We start from the raw sequence: 13729 nt of genomic DNA on the forward strand, positions 1-13729 counted from the left end.
TTTAGAACATTCTCATTACCCACCAAAAAACTCCCTACCCCATAGCCACCACACCCTAATCCTCCCACTTTTCCCAGCCATAGGTAGCGCTAAATACACTTTCTCTTTCTATCTCTACAGATTTGCCTACACTGGACATTTCATACCAATGTAACCATACAACATGTGGTCCTTTGTGACTGGCTTACTTCACTTAGCCTGTTTTTAAAGTTTATCCATGTTGTAGTACGCAACGGTACTTCATTTCTTTTCACTGCTGAATAATATTTCATGGTATGGATACACTACATTTTATTTATCCATTCATCAGTTAATGAGTATTTGAATGTTTGTGTTATTTCTACTTTTTAACTATTATGAATAGTAGTATTTAGCGATAATTTTAATATAAGGAATAGTCAACACATTTTTATCCCCATTGCTTTCTCTTATTTGTTAATCTTATGCTAAGGTAATATTATCCTATATTCCCACTTGGATACCTGTAAAAACAGATCTTTTTCAGATCTTCCATGTATCTCCTACAAATGTCCTGCAGAGGATCTCTCTTCAGTGGGCTGGTATCCACTAAATTATCATTCCAGGAACCATTCCAGGGTTCCACACATTCTTCTATACATTTCAGAATTTCTTTATCATGAGGAGATGTGATCTGAGCACCGTTTTCCCAATAAACCTAGATGATAGGTAAACACAGCTATAATTACTTGAAATGTTGGCCATATGTTTTCTTAGCTACAGTAGAGATATTTGACTTTAAAAAGAAGCATACCTGGACTTCCCTGGTGGTGCAGTGGTTAAGAATCCGCCTGCCAATGCAGGGGACATGGGTTCAAGCCCTGGTCCGGGAAGATCCCACGTGCCGCGGAGCAACTAAGCCCATGCACAACAACTACTGAGCCTGTGCTCTAGAGCCCGCAAGCCACAACTACTGAGCCCGCGTGCCACAACCACTGAAGCCTGCACACCTAGAGCCCATGTTCTGCAACAAGTGAGGCCACCGCAGTGAGAAGCCTGCGCGCGGCAACGAAGACTCAATGCAGCCAAAAATAAATAAATTTATTAAAAAAAGAAGCATACCAAATTAATCAAGTAGAAAATGTCAACACTGGATTAACTTAATAAATACCTAAGGAGATTGATAGTAATGATTCCACAGGGTCTTTTCAATAAAATGATCTGGTATTATTTTCTCATTTATAAGTATACTAATAATAACAATACAAGTAAAATATAATCGGGGCATCGTTATGACAATGCTAAAATATGCATATACCATAATGTACAATCATAATCTTAGATCTATAGGTAAATATATACTATGAAGATCTAAGAAACCATGGAGTATCCATGAAACTTGATACTATGAAATTTTAACATTATAAAATGGTCCTGTTATATGATAAAGAAGAAATTATTTTTCAGCTATAAATTAAAGTAGAATTTATGTCACACTAAATAAAGTCTATTCCAGGAAAGACAGTTAACATGCTAATTATTCCATACGCATTTCAGTATATGTATTTTCAGTATTTAATGAAAATACATTTCATTAAGTTGTCAGTTTGTCAAGTAGCCTGATCAACAAGACAGTAGGAACAGTTAACAGAAAAGCAAGAAAATGTATTTCTATAATTCACAGGCTCTCAAGGTTAGAAGGGACTCTGCTTAGAAAATATCTATACCAACTTCTCCCATGTATTTGACATGAATCCCTTCTACTGCATCCTGAATGAAGGAAAGAAGAATACTTTTGAATATATGCTATGTACAAAACTCTGTACCAAGCAATATGGTAGACTGCATGACCTAAAAATTCTCACTCTGTAAACACCTCAAAATGCTAAAGTAGAAAAAGTATTATCTAAAATGTACAGCTTGGTTCATAAGAAGGAAAGGGAAAACTCCAGGCAGTGGGAAAAAAGGAAAGAATGGAAAACCAGAGTGATAAAGCTGCGGGCTGACGCTGTGGCCACCTGGGGTTTGGGAACTGTTCATTTATCTGGCTCCTGAGTTTTTTTTTTTTTTTTTTTTATATCGGCTCCTGAGTTTTAATGCGCGTGTGGAAGGTAGGGAATTGGAACTGAGATGCCCCTCTTAGTGGAAATGTAGAATAGAAAAAGTTCTGCCCACTATTATTGAAAGATGATGAGGAAGCATGTCTGTTTCTTCCTAAGTTCTGGGTGATGAAAAAATTTCAAATCTGAGATCTAAATTGACACAGAAATTGCTCCCAGTCAGTGAAACTCCTGTGTTTCCTGCAGAAATTTAAAAAACAAAACCAAAAATTGCTCTTAAGGGATGCTCCCACATTCCAAACAACCAACAAGATTCTGTCCATAGGCCCTGAAAGCTCTTTATGAAAATTTATATAACACGAGAAAAAAACATCTTGGCCTTTCTCCCTGCCTTGTATGTGAATGTGATGCCTAGAGGAACAGCAACACATATAATGGCCATGCTTGAAGAAAAGGCCAAAAAAACTGCAGAGGTGCCAGACCCGACAACGCTGAGCTACAGAACCATGCCAGCAGCCACATACTTCTGGATTTTTTGTTATGTGAGAAAAATAAATTCCTATCAGCTTAAGCCACTTTTGTGGGTTTTCTGAACCTGCAGCAGAAAGTATCCCTACCTGATTTAGTAACAGAAAAATCCATGCCACAAAATATACCCAGGAATAAACTTAAAAAGAAATGTAAAAGATAAAAAATCTTTAAAATGTTACTGAAGGGGCTTCCCTGGTGGCGCAGTGGTTGAGAATCTGCCTACTAATGCAGGGGACACAGGTTTGAGCCCTGGTCTGGGAAGATCCCACATGCCGCGGAGCGACTAGGCCCATGAGCCACAACTACTGAGCCTGCGCATCTGGAGCCTGTGCTCCACAACAAGAGAGGCTGCGATAGTGAGAGGCCAGCGCACTGCGATGAAGAGTGGCCCCCGCTTGCCACAACTAGAGGAAGCCCTCGCACAGAAACGAAGACCCAACACAGCCAAAACTAAATAAATAAATAAATAAATAAATAAATAAATAAAATGTTACTGAAGGGTCTAAAAGAAGTCTTGGAAGAATAGAAAGATACATTCTGTTCTTGAATAAAGAGACTCAATAATATGACAAAAATATTGAATCTCCCTAAATTAATGTACAAGTGAAATATGATAGCAATAAAAATGTCAAAATAATTTTTCCAGATGGAAAAAAAATACCATACCACCATGCATGGAAAAATATCATAAATAAAGTCAAAAGGCAAATGATAATATGGGGGAAAAATATCTGAAAAACAGATGACCAAGAGCTACTTTGGAGTTCCTACAAATCAACAAGGAAAAGAGCAACTACCCAAGAAAAAAATGGGCAAAACCTTAAACAGACTTTTCAGGAAAGGGAACACAAGTATCATATAAATGCATGAAAAGAAGCTCAACCTTACTCATAAGACAGGTACAGATTAAACATAACATTTCCACATATCTGATTGGCAAAGATGAAAAAGTTTGATAATACAATAATGTACCGTGGGGGATAAAGACCTTCATATTGGTGGTGAGAGTATCAACTAGAACCATTACCTTGAATAGAGAGTGACAAATTTTATTTCATAGTCCCTTTGACTCAGAAGTTTCACATCTAGAAATTTATTTTATAGCTCAGCAGGGCCACAGAAATATAATGTGAGCCACAACGCAAGTCATATTTACATTACATTCTTTTATTGTATTAACTGTCCGAAATCTGGTGTGTATTTTACACTTACAGCACATCTCAATTCAGACTAGTCATATTTTAAGTGTTCGATAGCCATAGGTAGCTGGTGGCTATCAGCTTGGACAGTGCAGCTATAGATAAGAATAAAAACAATAGGTAACATTTATTATTTACTGGAGCCAGACACAATACCAAGCATTTTTCATGCACTATCTCCCTTAATCCTTACTCTCACCCTATGATGCTGGTTCTATTATTATTCTCAGTTTGTAGATGGAGAAACTAAAGCACAGAGAAATTAAGTAACTTGCCTTAGGTTACAAAGCTTCTGAGTGGCAGAGGACAGAGATAGGTTTCAAACCCACCCCCATAATTCTTTTTTTTTTTTTTTTTTTGCTGTTTCACGGGCCTAGCCGCTCGGCGGCATGTGGGATCTTCCCAGACCGGGGCATGAACCCGTGTCCCCTGCATCGGCAGGCGGACTCTCAACCACTGCGCCACCAGGGAAGCCCCACCCCATAATTCTCTTAACTGCTATTCCATATTGACTCTGTAAGTCTACTTGTACATATGAACACAGATGTATGTAGAATAACATTCACTGTAGCACTGCTTGTAGGCAGCAGATCAGAAACAAATGAAATATTCATCAACAGAGGACTGGTTAAATAAATTACGACTCATCTATATAGGTTTTTAAAGATGAATGAGGCAAACCTATCTATCTATAGATGGACTGATGTAGAAAATGATCTCTAAGGCTGTTTCACACTGTTGTGTGAAAAAACCAAGGTGCAGAACACTATATATAGTGCCCTGCCATTTATGGGGAAAAAAAAAAGAGGAGTGACCAATACGTGATTGGTCATGATTACACGTGCATAGACTCTCTGGAAGGAAACCAAAACCAGAAACAGTATTTGCTTCTGAAAAGGGATACTAGGGGAAGAGGGTGGGAGAAATATTCCTTATTGTTTAACTTTTTACACTGGTTTAACTTTCATACTTTTTACCTTGTGCTTATATTGAATACTTTAAGAAAACAAATCTTTGAGGGTCTACTATGTGACAAGTATGTTCAATAGCAGTAAATATCAAAACAAAGTCCCTCCACCCATGAGCTTATATTGGGGAATGGGGTGGGGACAGTCAAACAAACAAGTCAATAAACAAACAAGATAATTCATCGTAAAGAAAGCAGGTAATTACAGATAGTGATAAGTTTTGTGAAGGAAATAAGATGAAGAGAAGGTCACTGAGGGAAGCCATTTCAGATAAGGTGGCCAGGGAAGGTCTTTTCACGGAAACAACATCTGGGCAGGAGCCTTGAAGGATGAAAATAAGCAAATCTGCAAGATTTGGGGAAGAGAAATCCAAGCAGAGGAACAAACAAAAGGCTCAGAGTGGGAAAAGGGCTTGGTATACTGAAGGAGCTGGAGGAATGGAAAGGAGCTGCAGTGTGACTGGGATGTACTGAGCACAGGAGGAGAATGAATGAAACAAGGTGGAAGAGGCAGGCAGGAGACAGTCCTGTAAGCCCCAGGGTAAGCAGTTTGGGTTTAGTAGGAAAGTTAACATGGCCTGTTTATATTTTAAAAGATCATCTGGCTGCTTGGTGAAGAATGGACTGCAGGGGAGAAAAATGGAAGCAGGGAAGAGACCAGCTAAGATGCTGTAGTTCAGGCAAAGACAACAGTGGTTTAGAACAGTGAAGGTAGAAGGTACTGGCAGAAGTAAACATATTCTACATATATGTGGATGTATATGTAGATACATATGTATCTCAAATTATACATACATATACATTTGGATGTATATGTACAATTTGTAGAACCTGTTAGTAAATTAATGTCAGGAGTAATCAAGAATGACTTTTGGTTTTTGTTTAGGTGGGTGGTAGTGTGAATTTACAGAGATGGGTAAGACTGGGGGAGGAACACATTTGGGTGTATATGTGGCAGGTCTGGGGGGAATCAAGACCACTGTTTCAGAGACACTAATTTTGAGATGTCCATCAGGCATCCCAACAGATATTAAGTTGGCAGCTGGATTCAGGAGTCTTATGCTCAGAGGAGAGATCTGGGTTCTTAGCTCTCTTTTGACAGTTGACCTCTCCCTCCTTGCAACTCCCTTACCTCTTTCGCTTTTATCATACCAGCCTCTTCCGGTCTTTGTCCTATCTCCAGCTCCTCTTCTTTCTCCCTTCACTTGAAGTTGATATTCCCTAGGGTTCCATTCTTGACCTCTTTTTCTAACCTACACTGTCTCTGGGCTGCTCATCCAAATAAAGAATTTCCAAATATTCTTATATGCTCTAATACAATATGTACGGTGATCCCCAAATCTGTAACTTCAGCGCAGATTTCTCCCCTGAGCAACAGATCTACTTATTCAACTGCCTACAGGTCATTGCTGCCTGTTTGACCCACAAATCCGTCAGACTTAATTATGTCCAAAACTAATTAATTATGATTCTTCCCTGCCTCTATAAATGGTAACACTACCCATTTAGCTGGCCAGGGCCAAAATCTTAGATTAGGGTTAAATATTCTTTTCCCCAGTAAGACAGAGCTTAGCGTGCCTGGAATCTCCCTACACAAGATGAAAAAAGAATATAAGATCATGGACTCGTCAGCTAGGAGCCCCAAACACTGGTTCAATACTGTGCCATATCTTCTGTTTGCCCCTCCAGAGCCACTCTTCACCCTTCCCCACCCTGCTTTCTGCCATGAAGCCTGACACATCAAATAGATCCTGTGGCCAATAGGGAGTCCCAGCAGAAGGTTGGAGGGAGAGGAGAATGAGGTCAAGATACTATTCCTCCGGCTCTCTTCCATCAAACTCCCATTTATTCTTTAAGTTCTTGGTACAAAATGCCTTTATTTCTGAAATGGTAGAGAGGGTGGATTTGCGATGGGTTGGGGAAATCAAAGGCAGTAAGATATCAGAAGTAAAAAGACCATTGAAGAGACTTTTGTAATAGTACATATTGAAACGTAATAAGGGCCATTAGGGATACACTTTCTCTGAGGGGTAGCCTCAATGTTTTTATCTTTCTGTTCCCAATGTCTAACCCTGCTCCTCACTGTAGAAAATATACTCAGCACATATTATTTAAATAAAATAAGAACTCTGAAATGACCAAAGATAAGGAGTCCAAGGTTTACCTTGTATCCATTGTCTTCTTTGCGGTTGTGAGATGCAGTAATCATCACACCTGCAACTGCTTTGAGCTCCTGGACTGCATATGGCTAAAAAAACAATAACAATAAATATTTGTTTCTTAGCTACTCATACATTTGACATAAGAATAACTTTGATTAAATAACTGGAAAAGACATTAAGATATAAATAGCCTAAAACCTCAATAATCAACTCCAGGTTCCTTGGGTGGGATATAACTAAAGCCACCTAAATATTAGGTCATCAATAACCACCTAACTGTTAGACTGAATGGTTTTGTTCCCCCTCTAGTCTCATTTAACTTAGTCCTATAATTATTTTTTTCATTTAACAAATATATAACAAACACCTATTATATGCCAGATACTCCACAAGACTCTGGAGATATGAGAGGGGAATATAATCATAAAATATTAGACCTGGAAGTAAATTTAAGAAATCATCTAATGTATCATATTTTACACACTGTATACTGTTTATCTAACATTATATAATCATAAGGGAGAATATATAAGAGAAGAACTTAGGTCTCTTGCCCTCCAATTGGAAGATCTTTACATATACTCTGTGGCCTCTATAGCATATAAAGGTCAATTTACCATCTCTCCCAAAGTTAATTCCCAGGTTGAATTTCCCTTTTTCTTTGCAGTTATCATTTATTTGCCTAAGATGTTCCCCATATTCCTTCTACCATCACATCTAACTTCTCTCCTCCTGGCCATGGGCGGGTGGACACGTGACCCTGATCTGACTAGAGTAACCTATTCCCTTGATGATTTAACTCAGAGACTGGCTCACAACCCAAGCCTGGTCAGAGTCTTTCTCTAAGATGTCTCTGCTATAGGTAGTCAAGGAAGATTGCCTTTTGACTCAAAGACATGGTGATAAAGGGTGCTAAAAATAACTTCCCTAGCAGCTAGAGCAAATCTACCTGCAATAACATAGGAAGGCCAACACATAGTTACAGCTGGAAATGGTAACCCAGTGGCAGACTCCTACATAAATGTTCTACATTTCTGGGCCCTCCCTGGTTTCTGTTAGAGCTAATTGTTTAGAAATTCCTTCAATTCTTTGAGCCACTCCGTATATTTCCAATAAATCACTAGTAACAGTTTATAGAGACATTATCTAATGGTCGAACATTTGGTAAAACTTGTCCACAAAATCATGTGAACCTGGCATTTTTATTTTGAGAAGATAAATAAAAACCAGTTCAATTTCTTTAGTGGTTATAGGTCTATTCAGGTTTTCTATTTCTTATCAGTTTTGATGTATTAGTTATTCTAGAAAATTGGCCAATTCTCCTAAGTTTCACATTTATTTGCACTGTTATTCAGAATATTGTGATTTTCTTAATAGCTATGTATTTATTATTCACTCTTTTACTTTCTTTGTCTTTTTTTTCTTCAGCACCCTTGCCAAAAGGCTTTGTCTATTTTATTAATTGTCTCTTCAGAGAGCCAACTCTTGCTTTTGTTGATACAATCTTTTCTTTATTTTCTATTTAATTGATTTTTCCTCATATCTTTATTACTTTTATTTTATTTGGATTTATTCTGTTTTGGTTCTAACATAGTAAGTTAAAGTCTTAGCTCGTTATTCTAAAAATTTTTTTTCCTAATATATTCATTAAGACTATAAATTTCCCCTTAAGTAGGGCTTTAGCTATATCCCATAGTTTTTGCTATTTATTGTTTTCATTGTTGCTCAGTTTTAAATACAGACAGTCCTTGCTTTGCAAAGTTCCAGTATACATGAATTTCTGATACCATATTTTAGTTAAATAATACCAGTCTCCCAACAACATGCTCAAATTTTAGTTACCATGCTATACTGTGAGTAACTGCATCAAGTACAAACCTGGCTGCTAGCTCTTCAGTCTGAAATAACTATGTATATAAGAGATCCATCATGATTAATAACCAATCATGTCATCAAGTCTGTCAGTGATTGGTCACTGTGCATCTGTTAGTCAGCTCTCTCACAGACAGCAAAGCATGTAGCTGTGTTGCGTCATCTCCCAGTGATATACCCATGTGACAATTTTGCAAAAATGGACAACTGAAAGAAGGAACTGGCCAACAAAGATGAAAGTGCAGCAAAGAAACAAAAGTGATAACAGTGAAAGTGACATTTGAATCGACCATAAATGGAGTTATAGAAGAAATAACCAGGAACGTTGACACTGCTGTCATTCAAGAGACTCTAGATGTGCAACCAGGTGAGCTTAGTGAAGGTGAATGTATGTATGGATATAAATGAAGGATGTGGTTGTGATGAAAGGGATGAAGCTGTCCCAGAGGGAGTGATACTGGTCAAAAAAGGAATTCTCAGAGACATTTTATGATACTGAAAGTACAAACGATAGGGAATTCCCTGACGGTCCAGTGGTTAGGACTCCACGCTTTCACTACCGAGGACCTGGGTTCAATCCCTGGTTGGGGAGCTAAGATACCACAAGCCGCACAGCACAGCCAAAAAAAGAAAGAAAGAAAGTACAAAAGATAAAATGTGGGAAGCTGATCCAGACTTAGAAAGAAGTGTGATAATTCAGCAAGGCATAGAGAAGATGCTTACTCATATTGTTAAGTCATATGACAAGAAGCAAGCACTGGTCACAGTCCTGATACATTGTATTACAAAGAAATAAAACACTAAAGTGTTTTACCACTTCTAATGTTTTAAATTACAGAGTAGCAAATAAATATTAGTTTAGTACTTTTTTCTTTTCTCTGTACATTTTTAATCAAGAGAAAAGGTATATTTAAGGTTTTGACAAAAAAATTTTAAAGGTCACAGAACAATCGTAATTTCCCCCATTGATAACTAACATTGCTTTGCATGGTTTTAGCTTACACAGTTATCTTTACAGTCCTGCACTACCATGCAAAGCAAGGATGGCTATAGTTTCTAATCTTCATTATATCTTCCTTAATCAATAAATTACTTACGAATGTGTTTTTAAAATTCCAAACATATGGGGATTTGTGGGTTTCTTTATTTTAAATCTTATTGCATTGGGGTCCAGGGCTATGGCTTAATAAGCAATTATCTTGTATTTGTGAGATTTCCTTTGTGACCCTATTTGGTAAGAATGAGTATCCTACCATCATTGAATACAGGGCTTACACACAGACACACACACACACACACACACGATTAAGCACGCTAATTGTGTGTTTAAATCTATCTGTAATAATTTTTGCAGGCCTGATAAATCAGTTTCTGAAAGAAGAGTATTAAAATATCCCACCATGACTGTGGATTTGTCACCTTGTTATAGATCAAATTCTTAGGTGGTTCGACACATGCTTGTTGAATGAAAATAAATTCAGCGCAAAATTGGTTTTCTTTAGGTCCTTCGTATCACTTAATACAGAGCTATATGCATGACAAAGATTTAAATCCTGCTTGATTTAAGAAATCTTTTCAAGAGCAATCTTTTCAATCTTTTCTGTACAATCAGTGATACAACACACTTACTACAAAAGGCGTAGGAACATATCTTGAAAAAAGGTACACAGGAACATCTTTGGCCAGTAAGACTGCAGCAGTGAGTTTAGCAAGCCTAAAAAAAAGAGATTTCATTTGGTCCTTAGCTTTACACACTTTTTGAAAACCAACCTCCCATAAAATAAATGCATTACAATTATTCTGAATATACAGTAGCATAATACAACCGATTCTTATAATCACTAGTTATTTAAGATTCATGCTCCAACTTTAAAATGTTAAATGAGATTTTTTTGAAAAGGAGTAACAAGGAACAGAATTGACATTTAAATTTCTTCCTTTTTTCTCATTCATCTTCTGATGGCTCTTTTAATAAGAAATAAAACACGCAAAAGGCAAAAAACATGGAAGAAAGTGAAACCAGAGACTTTGATAAACACAATATGCCTATTTACCCCGTGAAGAAAAGTATCACTATATCATGATTATCTATGTGTGAAAATACCCTAAAACTAATCAAATAGGACTATAATGAGAGAGAGCAAGTTACATAATCCTCCTACCCAGTGCCTCTGCCAAAATATTAAAATCATCACATAGTCTATGTCATTCTAGACACTAACTCTAAACATTTAGAAATTTACTCCTTTCTGTAAAAACCAAAGGTTATCTTTGAAATGCTTCTATTTCACCTCTAAAATAAACATTAGCATGTGATCACATTTTTTTTGGACAGCTTCCTGTTTCAGAAATCCTACAACTGGGCATAACATTTTTTTCAAGGTTTTATTCCAATCCAGCTTAATCTCTGAAACAATTAACACTGTACCTCTGGCTGCTGCAGCTGCTGGTTACTTGACCCCGGGTGTCATACCCCACGACAAAACCTCTTTGCTTGAAGTTTGAGAAACATCTCTCAAGGTATTTGTACATCCCCTGAAGCAGATAAACACAGAAAATTAGTTCCTGACTAATGCCTGCATTTTCTACGACTTAAGGGCTATTCTTTTTATGTGTGGTGTGTAGCTTATTGGCTCTCAGGGAACTGGCTTCCTCCTTTTGCCCATGGTTACCAATGTGAGAAGAACAATGTTCAGTCCTCGAATGTGAGATGATAAACACCTACTTCCTGGAGTTTCAGACACGTTTAATACCACAGAAATATCAATTAAGTAACTTAAATCCAATACGATACATAAAACATTAGGGGAAAAAAAGATGGGACATGAGAGTCAGAATGCTAAAAAAGAAAAAAAAAAAACTTGTTAGAAGAGCCAAAAGAAATTGTTTCTTGCCTTAAGGCTCTAGAGAACAAAATTTTGACCACGTTAGGCCTTGCTAAATCATAAGATTGAAGCTAACCAGAAGATTTGATCTAACTTATGACACAAATATTTAAAAGCAGCAACATAAACCTTCATTAGAACATTTCTTAAGGTGGCTGATCCCATTCTTTAGTTTTAAAATCTCACAGAAAGAAAATCTCATAAAGGAGGAAAATTTGCAGTCAAGGGTGACAAAAAAAATGAAATGAAGTACTTAATATTGAAAATATCACAATAATAAGCCAAAACACCATTTAACTATTTTATGAATGATTTGCTAACTCTAATAAACACTTCCGTCCTTAAAAATAACACTTCATATTGCTACAGTCCTTTTAAAACTACTTTCTCGGATGTTGCCAAATTTAATCCTCACAACAACCCCCAAAAGAAAGAAATGAAGATACCAGTTCTATTTTTGTCTCTGTCTTTCAACATTTCTTCCAAAAAAAAGGAAACAAAATAAGATTGAAGCTCCATTTAATGACTTACCCAAAGCCATTCATTCAACCAAAACTATGTTATACTGATTTATTGAAGACCTACTATGTGGCAGGGACTGCTAAGTAACTATGTGGCAGCACCAGAGGAGACCCCAGTGACTTCTGGACGCTTCTTTCATGGTTCTTTCAAGTATAATTATTCTTCCTAACCTACTCCCTACGTGTGTGTGTGCGCCCAAGCATGCATGCAATATAGCCCAAATTGACTAGTTTCACCAACTTATTTATTTCTAATGATGATACTATCCTAAAACCTCACAGAATCTCATTCTCTGGTGTAAAAATCCATCTTCTCGTATCCATACATAGGTTCTGAAAAAAACTAGGGTTTAAGAATTAGATTCCATCTGGCTTTTCCACTTCAAATAATGGAATCTCAACTCCTGTAAAAATTTGCACTTCTGTAGAAATTGATTTTCAAACACCTCCTCCACTCCTTTTTCTGAAGTCAAGGAATCTTCAGTTAAAATGAAGGCTTATAAGGAAACCCAACATACAAAAAAGATCGAACTGAAGCGTTTCTGGACAAAGAAAAGGGGATGGGGGCAGGAGGAGGCAAGTATCCTACATATTCAGTCATCTTGTCATCCTTTGTTCCTGATCCCCTGCATTAGCCCCTGGATTTAGAGAATTCCCTCAGAATAAGGGTAAAGGTGATTTACTGTTCGGCAGTATCAATTAGAATTATATCTACTGAGCAATTCTCTAGTTCAGAACTATTTTTAGTATATGCTAAATGCATTTTGGCCTCAAAAGTGGAGCTCCTTGAAACACTAAGGATGATTCACTGGAAAGAAAAGTAATCTGTTTCTAGAATAAGTTGCATAAAAATGGGGAGAAATAAAACAAATTGTATCATATCAACACTGTCTTAACTCTCAGAATATATGGAAAACCATGTTAAAAGGAAATATTTTCAACTAAATTTTCCAAATACTCTGGTTAATCTTTACCAATGGCCATACGCCAAAATGAGCAATCACCTTCTTTCTATCTAAATTTGTTTCTTTGTATTAAATGGAAATGTCAATATCCATTTCCTGGTTTCAAATGCAAAGTAACATTGTCAAGAAGTTGACAATGGCAACCAAAATAACTCAATAAGAAAGTCAGTCTGTGACTCTAAAGATACATAAATGACCTCTAAGATCAGTCTTGTGCAAGACCAAAGGTCAGAATTTATTCTACATTTTTTATTTACAAGAGAGCATCTTGCTGGATATAAAGCTTTTTTTGTTTTTGTTCTTTTTTTTTTTTAAGAAAAGAAACTAATTTATAAAGCAAAAAATAGAGTGATAAAAGTACACATATTATAATTTATAATACTTACCTGTGTTGATTGTATTACTGTAAGATCATTAATATAGCAAAATCCTGCCCCCATAGCAGAACGAAGTCCTGCAGTCCCGAAAGTCATTCGGCAACAAAGTCTATCTCGCAGCTCCTTGTTCATCCCATTCCTTAACAGATTTTCAATTTGCTCTTTTGTCTTGGGATTCTATAAAAAAGATATATTAAAACTTAATCAGGATCACAAGTGGAGTCCTAATATG

At 36.8% G+C, this 13729-nt stretch overlaps 1 protein-coding gene across 2 annotated transcripts in view; it reads right to left on the reverse strand.

Annotated features, from left to right (window-relative positions):
• Positions 1-13729, reverse strand: part of PGM2L1 (phosphoglucomutase 2 like 1) — a 71082-nt gene that overhangs the window by 16453 nt on the left and 40900 nt on the right. For both annotated transcript variants that reach the window (XM_060160000.1, XM_060159999.1), the window contains exons 2-6: positions 13507-13674; positions 11178-11284; positions 10379-10463; positions 6880-6963; positions 483-676 (exon numbers count right to left, since the gene is read on the reverse strand). In XM_060160000.1, the coding sequence (XP_060015983.1) occupies positions 483-676; positions 6880-6963; positions 10379-10463; positions 11178-11284; positions 13507-13674 (638 nt within the window). The remainder of the gene's footprint in view (positions 1-482; positions 677-6879; positions 6964-10378; positions 10464-11177; positions 11285-13506; positions 13675-13729) is intronic.

The sequence above is a fragment of the Lagenorhynchus albirostris genome, chromosome 9 (genome assembly GCF_949774975.1).
Source record: "Lagenorhynchus albirostris chromosome 9, mLagAlb1.1, whole genome shotgun sequence".
Classification (NCBI taxonomy): domain Eukaryota; kingdom Metazoa; phylum Chordata; class Mammalia; order Artiodactyla; family Delphinidae; genus Lagenorhynchus; species Lagenorhynchus albirostris.